The sequence below is a fragment of the Calypte anna genome, chromosome 14 (genome assembly GCF_003957555.1).
Source record: "Calypte anna isolate BGI_N300 chromosome 14, bCalAnn1_v1.p, whole genome shotgun sequence".
Classification (NCBI taxonomy): Eukaryota; Metazoa; Chordata; class Aves; order Apodiformes; family Trochilidae; genus Calypte; species Calypte anna.
The window spans coordinates 11076413-11095260 of record NC_044260.1 but is presented as its reverse complement, the minus strand read 5'-3'; the positions used below and the strand labels follow the sequence as shown (position 1 = coordinate 11095260).

The 18848-nt window shown below is 39.5% G+C and overlaps 2 protein-coding genes across 4 annotated transcripts; one reads left to right on the top strand and one right to left on the bottom strand.

The window, feature by feature from the left end:
• Positions 1-74: 74 nt before the first annotated feature.
• PDZD9 (PDZ domain containing 9) lies at positions 75-8180 on the top strand. The gene is made up of 4 exons (XM_030459614.1): positions 75-222; positions 775-917; positions 3077-3253; positions 7210-8180. Exons 2-4 carry the CDS (start codon positions 872-874, stop codon positions 7269-7271), a joined length of 285 nt encoding a protein of 94 aa, XP_030315474.1. The 5' UTR covers positions 75-222; positions 775-871; the 3' UTR covers positions 7272-8180.
• LOC103536808 (cytochrome b-c1 complex subunit 2, mitochondrial) lies at positions 8072-18731 on the bottom strand. Of its 3 annotated transcripts, none has more exons than XM_008503041.2 (14): positions 18565-18731; positions 16931-17023; positions 16665-16814; positions 16417-16481; positions 15408-15464; positions 14937-15061; positions 13470-13567; positions 13026-13083; positions 12767-12862; positions 11564-11763; positions 11217-11297; positions 10636-10712; positions 9090-9243; positions 8072-8317 (listed from the first exon to the last, which is right to left on the bottom strand). In XM_008503041.2, exons 1-14 carry the CDS (start codon positions 18598-18600, stop codon positions 8234-8236), a joined length of 1374 nt encoding a protein of 457 aa, XP_008501263.1. In that variant the 5' UTR covers positions 18601-18731; the 3' UTR covers positions 8072-8233. The 3 variants fall into 3 exon arrangements, with proteins under 3 accessions (XP_008501263.1, XP_008501265.1, XP_030315472.1); XM_008503043.2 differs by having other exon boundaries at positions 16931-17020; positions 18565-18704; XM_030459612.1 differs by lacking the exon at positions 8072-8317 and having other exon boundaries at positions 9163-9243; positions 10632-10712; positions 18565-18704.
• Between the last annotated feature and the right edge of the window lie 117 nt (positions 18732-18848).

The following is an 18848-nucleotide window of genomic DNA, read 5'->3' as shown; positions in this document are numbered from 1 at the left end:
CGCTGCCGTCATATTCTCGGTTTCCCAGAGGTGTTTTTCAATCGAGACACACGCGGGTCCTACTCGTCTCCCCGGCCCGGAGCCCTCAGGCTGGATGCAACGCCTCCAGGGCTCAACGCCTTCCAGCAGGGCTGGCCTTTCCTCTAGGGAAACGGTGCACAGAGACACCTGAAGGAGCAGCTTGGTCAGCACTGTATAAAGACGGCTGAGGAATGGTCATAGGTCTGTCTTCACCACAAAAAAGTACTATTTAAATAGCTTTTAACGCAGCATTATGTAAAAAGCTGCCTCAAAATGAGCTTGGGTCCGAATAACTGAGGAAAAGAGGGGTGGAGGGGATATACAAATGGAGGATATGGTTTTAATTTATTATTTGCCTATATTGTTTGGAGTTTTTGCCTTTTGTTAGGGCAGGCTACTACGAACTTGAGACAGAATCCAGTCTTCATACCCTGCAGCCTGTGTGGTCTGCTCTTTGTCTTTCTCAGGTTTATTAGGAGATGAGTACATGCCTAAGGATGCCATGTGTGAGGATTGCACCAGCTACAGGTTCTGCAGAAAGCTTTGGGGCCTCAGACAGAGCTGCAGTACTGACAGACAGGCATCCTAATGGCATTACTCCTCTTGGGCTGAAACAACGCTCTAGGTGCAGACTCATTCTGTCTGTGTTACTTCTGTGGTGCTGGGCAGGCTGAGAACCTGCCTGCCATGGTGCTCTGAGCAGTTGTTGGGGGTTGTTACCTCCTCACCTGCTGGTAGACTTTTCCTCCACAGGCCATCATGTTGGAGTAGAACATTTACAAGACACTCACCTAGGAAACACCTGCTCAGGGAGTTTGGCTTCACAGAAAAAGCTCTTCCTCTGCTCTCAATGGAACATACCCAGTCTTTGCCAGAAGCTGGGATTGAAACTAAGGGTGAGTTTCCATGTCTTCTGGTCATTTCTTCCTCCGTTCATTTCCATGTCCTCACTGCTGCCCCAGCACTACTCTTCCAGTCTTGTATTTCAGTATCTCAAATTTTAAGCCCTTGTGTTATCAGATAATTTATTTTACTCACAGAGTCCCCAGTGCCCCAAATTTTCTCACTGTCAAGAGACATTCATGCTCTTGAGGCTAAGAACAGAATTGTAGGCAGATGACAAACAAAAATGGATGTTTCTTCAGCAGAAGGTTGGATGAGATCCTATGCTGCTGCTTGCAGAAACTGCAAAACTGAAGGGTGACCTTGGTACAAGATCAGGACAGTGTTAGGGGAACTATAAAACACAAGTTTGTATTACAAGTGTCTAAACTTTCTGTAGCACAGAACAAAGAGAAAATCCTTGGAGGCAATGTAGACTGATACTAAGTATAGTAAAAAGACAAGAATCTCATCTAAAAGTGTGCATCTTAACATTCCTCCTAAATGTTTTGTAGGCTTTGGATTAGTCACAGCTTTCAAGGTTTTAAATCTCTCGTGTCCAGCAAGATAACTTAATGCAGCTTAGAATCTGGCTTCTACTTAAACTTAGCCAAATTTGTTACTAGTATTTTTCATTTGTTGTTTCACTGCTGATCATTTGCTGGTCTACAACTGCTCATCTATTTTAATGGAATTTGCTGAATAATTTTGGCTAGAAAATCATAGAAAAGAGCCTTACTTTGTATAATCTGTTTACATTTATTGTCCTGGGAGTTATGTCCTCATTCTGGAAATATGAAAGTAGGATTCTTTTCCCTCTTCTGGCTGAAAAAGATTGAAATACACATTTCTTGAAAAGTCACCAAGAACATCATAGGAAAGGTTTCAGTCCCTTGTACTGATCCTGTTCCACTTTGAATAAATTTCTGAGCCAGAGAAGCAGTGGCATGTCAGATGTTCAACCTCTCAGAATAATCAACACATGAAAGTGAGTTTCAGAGTAGGTTTTCCTTTGCTTTTTTTGCATGACCATGAAAACCAAGCATTTAATCTAAATTAAATGTAGTGTTCTACTTAACAAAAAAATCCTGCATTTTTCATTGGGAAGGGAAAAAAAAGAAACTTCCTGCTTCTTTCTCTGTTTTTCAATTCAGCACCCAGACAAATCAAATGTCCACTTTGCTAAATTTTCAGTCTTAATTCTTCTACATTCTGTGCTGTTCACTTATAACCTGTTCCAAAGGTTAACTGAAGCCACTGGAAAGATAACCAGGCTTCATTATTTTAAAGAAGAGGGATAAAATGATGGGAATTTTAATTAATTTTTTCCAGATATGTCTCAGATGGAGATGGTCTCAGATCAGTTATTGCTACCCTACTGTCAGAAGTTACGTTTAGAAATTAAATCAAACACAAAACAGTAATTTGTCACAGAATACAGTTTGGTTTTGGAGTCTCAAGACATGTGACAGTCTTTTTCTGGCTCTTGATGAGGAGAACAGGCTTGAGAGAGGGAGGATTTACTTTATTATCCTATTATGTTTCTTGGATGGAGACACTAGGACAATATAACTTACATTGTATTGCATTATGCATTTTAATGGCTAGCAGAGCCTCAAGAGTATTTAATTTCTGTGGGTGCTAAGTATGGCAAGTACAGTCCATTCACATAGGCTGCAGGGTGCAAAACCTATCTACTGGAAATTTAGAAATTAATCTCTCTCTGTTGATGTGGAAAATCAATTTTTTAAATAGGAATTAATTTTTCTTCTTGCAATAAGTCCTGAACAGCTGGCAACTCCTGTTATGTTATGCTGTACCAAGCTGTCTCCCTTCCCTGAAAATATTGTCCTTTGTAATGAATACTTAACATCACTATTGCTTTTTCTCTTCGTAAAATGTAGGACATTTGAAGAAGTAAGATTCTAGGTAAAAACTATTTCCAGTATATTTATTTGCAAATAGTTTATGGTGTGTACACTAATTTGTTGTAAGTGTTGCAATTAAGGCTTTGTAAGAGCAACTCCGCAGGCAATGCCTATCTAGAGAAGCAGCTAACAATGAGGGACTTAACTGGATGGACAGTTACAAATAGGTACAGTACCTGCTCAGATGTCTCCTTAAGTACTTTTACTGAAGAATGATACCACATTTTCCTCTCACTTTCTTGAAGGGCAATTTCCAGCACCAGAAAACATCTCTCAGCACATGTTAATTGCAGCATTGAAGGCAAATATTAGGGTGACTGAACAAGGACTGGGTCTCATCATCATACAGAATGGACCATATCTCCAGATAACAAGCCTTGTTGAGAAAAGCTCTGCAGCTAAAGATGGAAAGCTAAAACCAGGTAAAAAGAAGTGGTGATACTCCAATTGAATAGCATTGTTAATTCTTGTTCTGCATTTCTGTCTCTGATTTACTGACATTTATGCAGATCAAAAGAAACTCAATTTAAAATTAGAGAAGAAAAGCTAGCACAAACTGTATAAACCTCAATGCTAGCATACCATTGTAATGAAATACTTGTGATGTTAAAATAGCTGATAGAGGTGACTGTTTCACATCAGACCAAGATTTAAGTCTTGTTCTCCAGCAAAAAACAGACTTCCTACTCATCAGCAGGTTTGTCCAAAAATAGTTTTGAATATTACATTAACATAACAGCTAAACTCAAATAACACTCCTTTTTTCAGTGCATTGTTCAAGGAACTTCACTCTTAAAAATAACATAGAGATTCCCAAAAGCTCATATGAATTTGTCTTTCTGGTTTCTTTCATGTCTTTTTATTATACAAAATAGTTACAGAGTGGCAGTGGGCTCATCTCTGTGCTCTAACAATCCCTGCAGGTGTGCATTTGCTAAATGCTTTAAACCTGAAATACTCCATATCAGTGTTGACAGACTGTGTCTAGTTATTAAGGTTTCTTGTGGAACATCATACACCTAGATTAAGCTTGTAATTGAAAGCTCTGTAAACTTGCCTGCTTCACACAAGTCCCTAGCCTAATTACAACAGAGTTATGAACTACAGTTTGGGAATGATAGGATGCTGTGTTATTGCCAAATATTAAATTGTCTCTAACATGAAAATCTATGAAGCTAAGACTTGAGTGTAATGAAGCAATTTAGAAATTTACTGGCTGTATAGTGAAAATGTATACTTTTAAATTAGAACAATTTTTCCAGCATTGCCTTTATAGTTTGGACAGTCCTTTCTTTTTGTACCTTTCAGAAATAATTGAAATTCCAAGCACTAGGAAGAAAGATCTACTTGTCTGATGAAATGAAAACCACTGAGTGGAGTTCTTAACCTCTTTTTAGAAAAGGCTTTGCACTTTTGATCCAAATATAAAGAGCAGTGGAAAAATTCTGAGCATAAAACAGATAATGGATTTGAATTTGAACTAAGTACTGTGTTTTGCTTATTATTATCTTGCAGCTAATAGCTTTCATCTAGTCCCTAAAAAAATACTTGTGATATACAAAACTATATATATGATAAAGATTTGGTTGCTGGTTTGTGACCATTGGATGACATCAATCACAGAACTGATAAATGAACTGAAATCTGGGTGGTTTGGGCTGTAGATGGTGGAGCAAAATTGCATTTCTGCAGTTCAGAGGTGGCTTTAACTTGTCACAAAAGTGTTATCAGGGGCAGAAAAAAACCAGAATTCTGAAAAAATCTATTAAATGCCAAGAGCATCTTGAAGGTATTTTGAAACATAACTACATTTATGTCTATGCATTCTGAAACACATAATTTGAGTGCTTTACCTCTCTGTTTGAGGCTGAGAACTTAAATAAGATGTTGGCAAAATGTATTCTGTTGGGTTTTTTGGTATCTGCTATCCTGATACTTGTTCCAGAACTTATGTGCAACCCAGCAGAACCAGTTATCTTGTGATAAGCTAGACTGGAGAGAGGGTGTGATGATGATGGAGTAGTTGGTGGAGAAAGTCAATGAAAAAACAGTAGTCAGTATTTCAGGTAAACAGTTTTAAAGCCTCTACATTTTTGCAACAGGCATTTTTAACCCAAAAAGGTTAAGAAGAAAATAGGACAGATGGAGAGAGGCTCCTTGCTCTGCCTAGCATGGCAACAGACAGCTGTACTGCTTGTTTAAATCCCCTATGCTGTTCTGTTGCAGTTCTATACATGTTTACTGATACTGCTCCTCTGTTTCTGCCAGGCTGCTGGTAGAGCTGTAGCCTGCTACAGATTGATTCTGCTTCCCTTTTGCAGCCTCCAAAATTACAGGCTTGCAACTCAGTAATTGTAACTCCCCTTTGCTTTTTGCAAAACTGCAGCTCAGTGCTGTCCACTGGCAGCAGGTGCTAAGAACATTACTTGCAGCCTTATCCCTTAAAATGAAAAAACCCCAAACTATCATCACTGCTGTCCACTGGAACTCTTCAGGTAGATTCTGCACCAGCTCTTGTAGGCATCTCCTGGTTTTCCTCTGGCCTTGCTTGTGTCTTGCAGTGTGCCCACCTGCTGATCATTCTCAGAGCAGAGGGACAGGCTCCAGCTGCCAGGAGAGTCAAACCCTGGGATGCTCCAGGGGCCTAGGAAGCACAAGATGACACTGCTAGGGAAACTTTGCCACCATGGAGGAAGGGGTACACTTGGCTCCATATCAACACATAAACAGCAGGTGACATACAGAGGTAGACAGAGTATTATTCCAGCTGTGAACAGGTACAAGGAAGCAGGAGAAGCAGGAGGAAGATGCCAACAGAACAGTTTGAAGAGCAGCTATGGAACTTCAGCTCAGCTCCTTGCTGGAATCTGTCTGGTCCCAGGTAGTGGTCCTGGACAAAGCATGGACACATCATTGTGTCTTTATCTTGCTTAAAAACCCTCACAGAAATGGAAGGTAGCACTGAATAAGCAATATAAAGTTTAGCATGGTCACTCAGAAAAATCCCAAAGTTAAGTGAACTGCAGCTTTCCATAGCATCATGAAAAAGGTTAGTTCTAAACAGAGCTAGAAAAACTTGAATTATAAATTGTATTGCATCCAGTTGGTTTGAAGAGCTGCTGAACACATGCTTTTACATAAAACTGTGAAAGTAAAAACTATAGATTTTGTAATACGAACATTAAAAAAATGGAAAAGTCTCTTAAACTGATGGCTGTTGATTTTCTTCCTTGACAGGTGATATTCTGAAAGCAATTGGACATGCTTGTGTTCTAGGATGGACTCTGCCAGAGCTTCATCAACTCATGCGCAGCATTCCTACAGGAACTGTTCTACAAATCAGAGTTTACAGAGATTTTGTTAAAGTGCCACAACACTGGCAAAATGCACTTGAATTCATTCCTGAAGTAAAGCTTCCTGTGATGACAGCAGAGTAAGGCATAAGTAGTGCTCCTAACTAGATTTTCACGGTTTACTTACTATTCTAGCAAGAAACAAGATCCAGTGTCATTGCTTTTCCACTTTAGGATAAAATGTTAACCTAAAAATTTAATTTATGTTTCTGAAGTAGAAAACTGTGGTTTGAAATGAGCAAATACCAAAACAAGTTTTCTCTTTGCAGTGAAGACAAGGTCAGGACAAATATTAATTTTATTCATGCCCCTTCCTGCCTCCACAGGAACTATGGCTGGCAGCAATGCCACTAAGTCAGAGGCGATGTCAACTTGGAATAGCCAAGGATCCAGACAATTAAAAGGGGCTGACAATGCCAAGATGGAGGTCTTGCTACAACCATGTAGAAAGCTTATCTGTGTCATAATCAGTCTGACAGTGGTTTATGATTATGACTTTTAAAATTAAACTTCAGGAAAAATAAACACTTGTTGTGAGAGCCACTCCATACAGAAGCTTTAAAAAAATATAGTTTATATAGCAAGTATAACTAATCTAGATGGGATACAATGCAGTTAGTTTTCCAGAGGCACAGAGTTTTAATAAAAAGAAACCTCAAGAGGTAGAGAAAGGAACAGAAGTATTAAAAGGAGATAATTAGAAGAACAGAAAGCAAGCTCACACAGCAAGGGGCTTTCCAAAGAGATTAAACCTCTAAGCATATGTTTAAATTAATAAAATTATTTGATATTCTGAAGAAGCAGAAGAATTTACCAAATCAAAACATAGATAGTAGGAGTACAAACGAAGGGTTGTGCAAAGGACTATGGACAATAGTATTGGTTTGACATGAGAGGAGCTTCAGAACTGATCAACTTGTGTTTAGAACATGTATTCACAAAAAACTTTCACAGTCTCCCTGCTGAGTTAACTAAGTGGCTCTGCAGTTAATGCACATGAAATTAATGTCATGCTGTATTTTCAGCACAAGTGAAGATGATGAGGATGAAGATGACACCAGATCGAGTAGTGGTGATGATGATGTAGACTTGGAAACTTTTCAGTATATATCTCCCCCGCTGTACAGCTGTGAGTTCATCCATCAGTTACCATCAATATCCAAAATTTGGCAGGTATCTGATATGGGCCAGTCACTTAGAATGGGCACAGGCACTGTTTGGGATGCATTGTACAATCCTAAGTTTGTTGCAAGTGGTGTTAAATCTCCTTCACACAGGGCTATGGAAAACTCTGAAACCAACTCCTCTTCCTCCTGCCCTTCCTTATCTGAGATTCCCTATCTGGACGAACTTGACTTTGTTTCAGAATAGCCTGACTTCTTCAGACCCCAAATTTCAGAAGTTGTATGTTTTCTTTTAATAAATGCCTAAACTTAAAAAAAAAATCTAAACATCCTGAGGCACTTGAAATTGTGTATTAGCTATATAAGGTTGTTTTAGCAATGCTCTCCCTTCCCTTTAAAACATCTATCAATGCTACTTGTGAAAAAGATAATCAGAAACATTACCTCTGCCAGTCTCAGAAAAGTAGCAGTTTCAAGCTCTAAAATGGTCTAACATCCTCATCTGTCTTTGAAGGTAAGTTTCTTCATTGATAAAAGGATGATGCAGACAGTTTTTCAAGAACATTTCCTAGACATACAAGAATACATGGACAACTAGAGACAATTACTGTATTTGTCTGCATCACAGTGGTAATTTTTGATAAACACTAAAAGTGTGAAAAATTCGCACTATGGTTTTATCTTTTTATCTTTAGTGTCCAGAGCCAGACTTAGCAGCATTTTAGACTCTGTTTTCATTAGGAAAAAAAATCAACACAAAATATATGAACTCAGCACTTTATTTGATGAGTGCAAGCTCACAACTACTCCAGATTAATTTTCTGAAAGAACTGAATTCATAAATAAACAAGTTAGTAGTAATTTCTTTAGAACACAGGTGACTTGGAGATCAGGTCCATCTTGAATCTGCATCCCAGTTTTGTTTTTACAACTCGTCAAGAAAAGGAGTATTTCCCAAGTCTCCACTAGCTGCCATTGATTTCTTCCCACTGACAAATTTCTTAGCAGCCTGCAAATAAATGAGAAAGATGGACATGAGGAAACACTCACTACAGGAGTTTATCTTGCTGCTCATAGCCTCACCCCATAGGTTACTTAAACAAAATCCCAACACTACTAAGAGTGTGCCATCAAGTAAACTCTTCTGCTTCTAATCAATTCCTCATTACTTTATAATCTAAACAGGAATAACAGAATGACAGTTGGATATAAAGGGTATAAACTCTTTGAAAATGGTTATTCCAGGAATAATTATTACACAACTATAGTGGACCTGTCCTTCCTACTTAGCATACTGCTGGTTGCTACTCCAACACAAAAACAAGTTTTCTGATGGGTTTCTGCATAGTGTACTTCAACTGTAAGCAAGAAGATAATGTGGAATAGCAGTGCAGTTACATCAATTCATCAGCTTGTTTTATGGAACACACCAAATATACCTAGACTCAAGCATTCTAAAAGCCTTTACACACAAGTACCTGCACTGAAATTATTATCAAGCTTTCCACGAACACTAGTTGTCAGTTTTGGTAAATTTAAGTGAAGCAGATGAGAATACCACATACTGCCAGTTAGACTAGTTTTACAGTGTACTGAATTAAATGGTTTGCTGTTAATAGAGACATCAAAAGATAGGCAGCTGGGGTTTGTAAATGAGTTGCTTTTTTTAAGAGTGTACAAGTGTGTTTATAAACACACACAAATGGACACCAGTTTTGTATATAATAAAAACCAACTTACACAGTGACTCAGAACACCTGTAGATGCCAACACATACTTACATTCACAACATCAGCAGTGCCTACAGAGTCAATCTTTTGAGCAACAACAGATGGTGATGTGTGTGTGCCAGAAACCAGTGACTCGGAGCCAATTTCATTCAGTAACCCTTCTGCAGTCTCCACTGACATCAAATAGGTGGATTTCATCTGAGTTCTGCCATCAAACAAAGCATTGAGGATGAATGAACATCTAAGTTCTGTTATTACCTTCCCCAGGGCCCCTGTAAGTGCAATGAGGTTTTGGTGCTTTTTAAGTTTTCAAGATTTCTCTCCATTTTTAGAGGTTTTGCTTTTTAAGTAGTTTCTGGAGTAAGGAAAGAGGCACCACAAATAACCCAAGCATGAAAATGACAGGATGCTTGAGCACCTACTGCCTTAGAATTATCAGCCACCCAACAGAGTCTGACTCTAGCTCAGAATTCATTTGTTTGAAGTAACGAAGATACCTCAGGAATGAGGCAAACTAATCCATCAAGTTTAATAATTAGGTTTAAAATTTATTCCAGTTTCTCATGAAAAAATAGATGTATGCAGAGTGATTTTTCTGTGACAAGCAATAAATGTAAATGGTTATGCTCTTTGTGCAACAGTTTCATGTTCTGTCAACAGACAGCAAGTTTACACTGTTTTTTCACACTACATATGAAAATCTTTGTAACTAGTCCTTCTAGTTGTTTTTTAAAAGTCAAAATGGCAAAAAATGGGTTTATTTCCATGGAAAATGATTAAGTGGGTTGGTATTTTTGACTGAATTGTAAGACTGCAAAGATCACGGACCTTGAATTTGTTTTTTGGGGGTTTTTTTGGTCACTAAAGGAAAGAGAGCAATATAGACAAGATGTGATGCCATTCCAGACAGGAAACTCAAAAATTACAGTACCATGTGCAACTCCCTAATACGAGGCAGCTTTGTTAAAAACAAAACAAACAAAAACAAACAAAAACCCTCCCAAACCTAAATTAAAAACAAAAAATCCCCAAAGCAAACTACAAAACACAAAATTAATAATGCCAAATGTAAGGTCTAGGATTCACCATTTAGTGACTAAGGCACAACCAATCATACCTAGATTATTGCATTTTGTGTAACCAAGCTTTCTGTGGAATCTTGTTCATATTTTATATATGCCACAGATTATATTTTAACTTTGATACTTGGGTGAATCTGTGCTATACTGTATTGCACAACTAGAATTTTGGAAGCTCAGTGCTGCTTAACACCCCTTGGCAATCAATGACCAACTCATGTACACAGCCCCCTACAGATCAAACTCTCTAACTCTGCTGGTATTGCTGCATCTTTAACAGCAATTTCCCCCCATCTCATGCATTCCCAGGGACAAGCAGTTTGAGCACTTGGATGCAACTTCACCAATTCTGTGCTTTACCCTTGCAGCCCTTCATTACTACTGTTCTCTGAAGATGCAGAACATAATTACAGGACAATGATAGCTCTGCTGCACAGAACAGTCTAAGGGTTTGACAAGTGGCTCTGTGTTAAGGAACTCTGTCTTACAATACCCAAGTCAGGTCTTGATGCACTTACTTTGCTTTTTTGACATCATCATCAGTGACACCTCCTTGAGCAACTGCCTTCACCTGGTTCAAAGCAGCTTTAATGACCTGAAGAAAATGAAATCTTTTAAGCCTTCTTCCAGCATTCATTTTCAATGCACCTTGAAAACTCCAAGGGAGAGCAGCTGCCAGTGTTAGGATTGTTAGGCTGAACTCAGTGCTGAACAGCCTTAGAACAGATCTAAAACCACTATAATAAATGCCAAAATGAGGCAAAGACCCATGTGGATTTAAGCTGCAACACCACATTGATTGGCATGGTCTCATTTTTCCATGGAACTATTGAGTTCTGTCAGCTTCAAGAGCCAGGACTTTCCTCTTACTGTGCTTAGGCTTACACACATAAATCAGCAAGTGCAGTCAGCACCAGCTCTAGGTTATATTAGGCATTTAACTAATTAACTACTATTAAGCTGTAACTGAAAAGACAGCATTCTCTACATCAGAAGCCAGATGAACTGACTTTTTTCAGATGACTCAATCACTATATCAAATAAAAACACTAGTTTAAGGGTTATATTGTTAATACCTAAATTGTCATCAGCAACTCACCTCCCCAGCATGTGGAGCCTGAGATATGACAAAGATCCCAAAGAGCCCAGAATCAGAGTAATTAACATTAAATGCAGAAGCCTGCAAAACAAACAGTATTATCAGTTGTTTTAAGTATCAGAATTCAGTATCAAGCATAGGAAAATTATTATTATTAGGATCTAAAATAATGTAATTCATGAACCTAAACTTCACCTGTGCTGAGGAAAGATCAGATTGGAAGGAAATACGGTAACTTGTGCAAGACTAAATTAATTAATTAAGATTCTCACTAGAATTAACAGCCTCTTAAAGGACAGTATGCACTTTGCTTAAAATATGAAACTCAGGTAACCCATGGAACTTACATCAAATGGATGGGTAGTGGCTTTACCAATACCCTGGGACAGTTTGCTGGTGACATTGCTTCCCCTCTTGATCAGGGGTCCAGCCCCCAAGACATGCTGGAGAACACTGAATGCATCAGCTTCTGCACTCCCAACAGCAGCTCCTTCTGCTACAACAGCAGCATGGACAAGGCTGTCTCCAGTCTGTTCTCTGATTTCTCCTAAAAATACAACAACAGAATAAAAGGTAAGGCAAGATTCAGTTAGAAACTACTGTGTGTTCAGAGCTACAGAAAGGGAAAATTTCTAGCCCAGAGTCAGTTTCACAAGAGAGAAGCCAGACTGTGAAGTTATGGCAAACCTACTCAGTTAAACAGCAAGAAGGTGTCAGAGTTGTGGGTCATACTGCTGGAGATTCCTAATTGTTAGTGCCCTTTATAATTACACCCCTCAGAGGTTATTCCTAACTCTTATTAATAAGAAATGTATTTGTATACTGTGTATTTAATACTATATATATATATATAGCCTTTTGGAGAAAAAAAAGCAGCATTCAAAAAAGGTCCTTTATATTAATATAAATCTTTTCCTTGCAAGAAGACAACCAAGTACTTTACTATGCCTTATTTGAACCTGATTCTAAACTCACACATAGTGTGAGTTGATAAATCTCAGTGAATCTTCAGAAAATGTATCCCCAGAAAAATAGTGTGCCTTCTGCTCTTGAGAATATTTATCCTGTCCTATGTTATGTGTTGGAAACTATAGGGTTTTTTCACATCTGTTTACAGAGTGATCCAATACACCAACTAAAGAATAGCTATTGGTATTAGTACAGGAAAACTGCTCTGGAAAGCTAAGCATTGGTTTGTCTTTTATGAAAGACAACATTCTAATTGATCTCTAAAACAAAAACCTACCATCACTTCTAGACAGTCCTTAATCTATTCTTAAGGGAATCTTCCCCCAAATGCCAAAAGAAACCATATGCCAGCTTGTTTTTTGTTTTGGGGAATAAGTGATCTTGCAGGCAAAGTTCTCCCCCAGAACGTTCCCTAGCAGGAAATAATCCTCTGCTTATTTAGATGGGAGACGTCTCTGAACTGTCACTTCCCATGTAGAGCATTCAGAACAACAATACAGGTTTCATTTGCAACTTTGAACACTGCTACAATTACAATATTACAAAATCAGCCATTCAGAAGAGCCCAGAGACACACTTACCACCTCGATAGACAGCCTTTGCACTGGAAATGCCAGCTCCACTTCGGATATTTAGGAAGTGCTCTGCAACTTGCTTTAAGTCAGAGTGCTTTACACCTGTGATACAAGTTTAATCCAAGTAATGTAATGGCACAAAAAACCCTCCAGCAGTTACATAACTGTTTCAAGTGAATTGTAATACTTTGCTTCTACAGAGAACTCAAATTTCTACTGTACTTTTCCTTTATGAATTGCACTGTCAATTAAAGAACGTACATACCTATTCCTACAAGAGCCATTCTTGCACTTGTGAAATTGTTCTGTACAAAATGGTGAAGCTGCAACAGTAAATTAATATTTTAGGGCATTTTGTATAGAAAACAAAAATGGCAAGTGTGTTTCTGACATCCCCTGCCCAGAATTATACTGCTTAATGCAGCAAACTTCAATACTTCCAACAGGAAGCATTTACACATTCTCCAGTGACAAATACAACCCCCTTCTATATAACATCACTTGCATTTCACTGAGAGAAACTACCTTTCTAAATCTAAAGCAAGTTCTGTGCCCAAAATCAGAAACTGCATGGAAATAAATTGTATTAACACCAGACTAATACAATGTGAACTGCTGACTGTGTATTTACTGAAATTTCTCTGTCAGCATCATTGGTTCTTGGTAACAAAACTGAACCATATTTATGACACAACATAAATAACCCTACCTGCTCAGAAGTAATTTTTCCAACTCTGTAACTTGGACAATACATGGGGTTTGACAAAGTATTCTTATAAGCTGCAGCATGCAAGTTTTCCAGCACACCTAGAAGGAGAAAAGTTAAAGTGATGCTGATTAACCTAAGAGCCAATACAATGAAGATTATGAAATCCAATACAACTCCTGTGAAACTGAGCTGCAGTCCACTGTGAGGACCACAAAATCTACAAAAGCAAGTCTGGAATAATCTAATACAAGTGGAAGTTTCTTCCAAATCCTCAGGCAACAGAATGTGGTCTAAGGGCTTTTCTTTTGTAACTGAGTAGCTAAAAACCAACAAAACAACCCAAAACTTAGTACCTTGCAGATGCTCAACACTTTCCAGCCTTAACAGCAAATACAAACACAAGTAATGTTGGGGAAGGGGAAGCAGTAGAAACCACCACACCCCAACATGCTTTTAATTCATTTCAGAATCATCATTTTCACTGTGAGCATCCACTGAGGTTGCAAAATCAGAAGTTGTTGATTAATACTGTTTGTAGATGAGACATGACACAAAGCTACCTCCAGGTTCAGATTTCTTCAGTTCTCTGATTACTTTTATTTTGTATCCAGTAGCTTTCTACTCATCCTGTTGGGCAGTAGTCTTGTGTGTGTTCATATTCAAGGAAAGAGAAGGATGTAATTCCTTTCTTCAAAGATAATTCTAAATTACTATGAAACCAACCCATAGATAATCTAAAAATTCAAGATAGCTCTTCCCACAGATTTCAGAAACAGTAATACTTCAATATAAGCCCCAGGTTTTCCAAATACCAACATTCTGCTGTCACCTTCAACGAGCTCTAAAAGTGAGGATGGTTCATAATGAAGGGGTAGTACAGAAAACATTTATGGTGCAGAACTACAGGTGTGAACTTGGATGATTAGAATTAAATGAAGTAGCCAAAGACATATGGGATAGGCTTGGTTTTAGCTGAGCCTTTGCATACTTTTTTTTTAAACTCATGAACCTAAATTCATAAACCTAAAACTGCAATTCCTTTTGAATCAAAATACAAATTGTTTTTATGTCCACACACATGCAGGAAGTTGTTTCTAGAACACCCCTTCCACACTGATGAATACTCTCAATACTGTTTTCAAAACACAAGCTGCTGCAAATATTGTCAACTACAGTCATGATTTCCACATCATTTGGTTATACTTCAAAAAAATTAACAAGGCAAACTGGAAACTGCCAAGGTTATAAGCTGCCTTCACCATGTTACTTCTGAATGCTGCTATGCACAGGCTGGAAAAACTTGTGGCTTTATAAAAAAGTATCCTGTAACAGAAAGAAATTACCTATCAACAGGGCAAGCTGATAAATTCAGTGTAATAGGGGTAAAGAGAAACTATTTTTTCCAAAGTTTTTCATTCTGAAGAAACTCCCACAAAACCAATGCAACAGATCAGAAAATGGACTTACGAACTGTAGGATTCTGAAATGCAATTGCTTTGTCAACTTTTAGTTGTGGCTGAAGATCTTTTACTTCCCATGGCCTGAACTCTGGTGCTGTGGTGACATTAAGAAGGTACTCCATTACTGTGCCACTAGATAAAAACAAGTTCAAGGCATTAAACACACTAGTAATAGGATGGATTTCTTTTGAAACTGAAAGTAATTCCAACTAAGCTGTAAGTGATGTATTATCAACAAAATACATTATTTGAGCCACAGGAATTCCCAGCATTACTGTATAAAACGTAAGGATTCAATGTCAGTTGTGTAGCACTTGTACACTAACATGATACAGAACCCTAATACAGCAATTTATTGATTTATTACAGACATGAAAATAGGTTTTATTCCTACCTTCTAAATTGACAGGGCTCTACTGTACTACAGAGCATTTTGTAAAGAATGCAGTAATTCCATTTACAACATCTAGATACCTACACATAGTCACGCAGGCATTCAATAGAGTAAGTCATTTTTTCTCTTGTTGAGTAGACACTAAATGAGAAAAACACAACAAAAAATCCATTTCAGCAGAGAACAAAGAATTGGATTTTCACCTATTCCTCACTGATGGAATCTGCCAGCAAGATAATTGACTAGAATACCTAGTTAAGCCTAAGTCTGCTTAAAAGGGTGGTTTAAAAAAGGAGTGGTAATACCCACGCAGGAGAAACAGACAAAGCTAACACTCATATCTTAAGTATTTAAGTAATAGCAAGTGTCTTGGGATCATCAGAATTTAAGATACCAAGATAATTTCAAGTAAAACAACAAAGTGCAAAACTGGGAAGAAATATTTATATATGTATTAAATAAGGCAACTTGTTCTCTTCAGTCAGAAAACTGTTGGGTCTTTTCACCTTGCTTCAGCACACCTGTGATTAACAGGAATAAAAATGGGTCAAGTCTCAAGGTATACAAAACACTGCTTTTAACCAAATTCTATGTAGATCAGTCTTACTGGATTATTTCAAGATGCTGTGACTGCTTTCTTGCACTGTAAGATCACTCTTTAGTATCTCTTAGTCCTGTTTTCTACCCTTTGAACTCACAAATAACGAAAGCAGCTACTGTTTGAACTGCTCCCAAAACTGCAATCTGATGAGTGGTATCTATTCACAGAAGATGGAGAAAAAAAGCATATCTACTGAATTCAGGAAGTTTAATCTTGAAATCTGAAAAGGCAGAAAGAACATTAAGCTTTCTGAACAAACTACATGTCTTCCAAGTACACAATATTCATGTTTTGTTAACTGAACACTCTGGAGTCTTAATAGAATAAGAAGTACAAAAGATGTTCCTTGTCTACATTCACCATCCAAGCACTGTTACATCACCAAGCTTATCAGCCTACATACTGTTATGCTTATCATTTTACATTTTAGGTTTCCTTCAATCATATAGCTTGTTTGCATCTCACCAAGACACATGACATGTAGTTACAAACCTCAGGCTACCACCAACAGCTTCGATGCCACGAGTAATACGGAAAGAAGATGCTCCTTTTGTAGTCTATAAAAAAAACAAAAGGGCAACTTGGAATTCTAGCATTTTAGGAGATTTACCTAAGGTTGTTCAGTGTCCAAAGTTGAACATTATCTGTTTATTAATTTCTACAGAAGACATTTTGAAAAGCTGAGCCAGTTTGCTGCAGCCCTACTCCCACCCAGTAAAACAAGGAGAATGTCCACCTACCAAGTTAGATGCCAGGCGAAGCAGGTGAGCAGCTCCCAGGTTATCAGAAGTTTCATATCTGCTGCCTGCTTTAATAAACACACCAATTCTTGAAGCAGGAGAAAAGTTTTCCAGAGATGCAATTACTAAGCCATTTGGCAATTTTGTAATCTGTATTTCAAAGAAAAAAACAATGGTTTGTCCTCCATTGGAAGTACTGTCACAGTTTTGCTTTGGGTTTTAAAATATATACAAGAAAGAGAAATAAATATCACATTCCTACTGACCTCAAGATCCTCAGACTCTGGAGATAATTTCACTCGATCTGCAGATGCTGATCTTGAGACTTTAGGAGCTACTTTCAGTGAGTAAAATCTCTTCTGGAGCAGAAAGCATAAGAGCATGGAGTTTCTGAATTAGTTCATCAAATACTAAAAAAGCAATTAATTTACAGCAGAAACACAACAAATTGCTTCAAGCCCAGAAGTAAAGACAATGATTCCCTCACAATTCCAATTGTTTTTACATCACTGCTGAAAGTTACACTGAGTTATGTGAGGTCTCTCTGAAAGGCCAAGAAATAACACTTCATTGTATTTTTTTTTTACTCTTAAGTGTTGTGCAGTGTGAATCTCTACTGGTACTCTACAGTCTGTGGGGACCATTGTATAGCAATTAACCAACCAACCAGCTACAGAACACAACCATATACACAGAACACAACTTTTGAGGTAACTTTCTTATATATTTGGTGTTCAATTCCCAAAGAGTCAAATCTCAGAATACCAACTGACCTACACTGACTGCTGCATACAAAGAGGAAGCCTGTGCAAGCACCCAAACTGCAGAGTAATAACCAGGCATAACCTTCAGCTTTAAGCAAGCATCACAAGAGCCTTCTCACTGAATGCCTTGGGTTGGAAGGGACCTTAAAGATCATCAAGATCCAACCCAGTAGTTTGCAACAGAAATGACAATACTGTTACTTGTAATCCAAAATGCTATTCTCTTCCATCATTTGTGGAAGCCTTCTTTATATTTCCAAAATAAATTTATTTCGTGCTCCTTTTCTCACGTTAAAAACAAAACCAAACCCCTCATATCCTTACATCTTGAAGTAAAAAACCCCTCAGATAACAGAAACACTGCTACCCTCAGCAGCAAGGATGCCAATGACACAATGCCCCTTGCTTTGCCACAGACTCTACACAACCTATTGTGAGTCCAGGAAACACTCCTATCCTCGCCCCCAAAACTTTTTACTGACACCTGATTTTAACCTCTGAGGCTACTTATTTATGGATTATCAGTCCATGTCTCAAACCGGCTCCCAAACATACAGCGACGCTGCAGCCATTTGCCACCCTCCTGCAGAGGTCACTTCCAGCGCTCACCTCACCCCAGCTGTACCTCAGCCCTCCGCAGCCCCAACCAGACCTTCGGTTCCTCTCTGCCCTTCCACGCCTCCGGAACCACCCGCCCCGGGCTTGCCAAGGGCACCACCTTCCCCCCAGCAGCTGAGGCTTCCCCGCCGAGCGAGGATCCCCTCAGAGCCCGCTGCTCCCCCTGCCTCGCCCGCCGCTCCCGGGGAACCTCTGGGCCCGCCGGGATCTCGCAGTCCCGGAGCTGGGCACAGGCTGCCCCGGGCCCGGCCCGCGGCCTATCTGACCTTCAGCCCCGCCGCTCCGCTCCACCATCCGCCCGACCGGCTCGACCCCAGCCCGGAGCCCCGCTCCTGCCCCTGGCTGACACCAACTCAGACACCAACTCAGCCCCCCCGCCCGCTGCCCGCCAGCCCGGATCGCCGCCCCGGGGCTGGATGGGGTCAGACCCGCCCGCAGCCACCAGGACCGGGACAACCGCTGCCATCACCACCCGAGCCTCTGCCCCGCCGCACACAGCGCCTCCGGGACACACTCACCGAGAGGGAACGCGCGACCACCGGGAACCCCTTCATCCTTCCGCGCCCCGCAGCCCTGTCCTGGCGAGGAGAAGATGGCTGTCTCGGAACGGACTCAGCCTTCCCGGCACACCTTGCGTCTCTGTGACTTTCTAGAGAGCGGATGCTCGAACTCTACTGCTCCTCCTGGAGTCTCAGTGATGGGATAGAGCGCCCCCTCGCGGCTCTTCGGGGATGCCGCGCGCACGCGCAGACAGAGGCCGCTCCGGTCACCGGGAGCTGTTCCGCCCCTCAGGTCTTGGCGG

Bases quoted from the DNA above. Each gene is read 5' to 3' on its own strand.
- PDZD9 (XM_030459614.1), top strand. From the start codon at position 872: ATGGAACATACCCAGTCTTTGCCAGAAGCTGGGATTGAAACTAAGG. The intron at 918-3,076 runs GTGAGTTTCCAT...ACTTTCTTGAAG, and splicing joins AGCTGGGATTGAAACTAAGG to GGCAATTTCCAGCACCAGAA. The intron at 3,254-7,209 runs GTAAAAAGAAGT...CTGTATTTTCAG, and splicing joins AGATGGAAAGCTAAAACCAG to CACAAGTGAAGATGATGAGG.
- LOC103536808 (XM_008503041.2), bottom strand. From the start codon at position 18,600: ATGAAGGGGTTCCCGGTGGTCGCGCGTTCCCTCTCG. The intron at 12,863-13,025 runs GTATGTACGTTC...CTTGTATCACAG, and splicing joins AATGGCTCTTGTAGGAATAG to GTGTAAAGCACTCTGACTTA. The intron at 8,318-9,089 runs GTAAGTATGTGT...ATTTATTTGCAG, and splicing joins GCACTGCTGATGTTGTGAAT to GCTGCTAAGAAATTTGTCAG.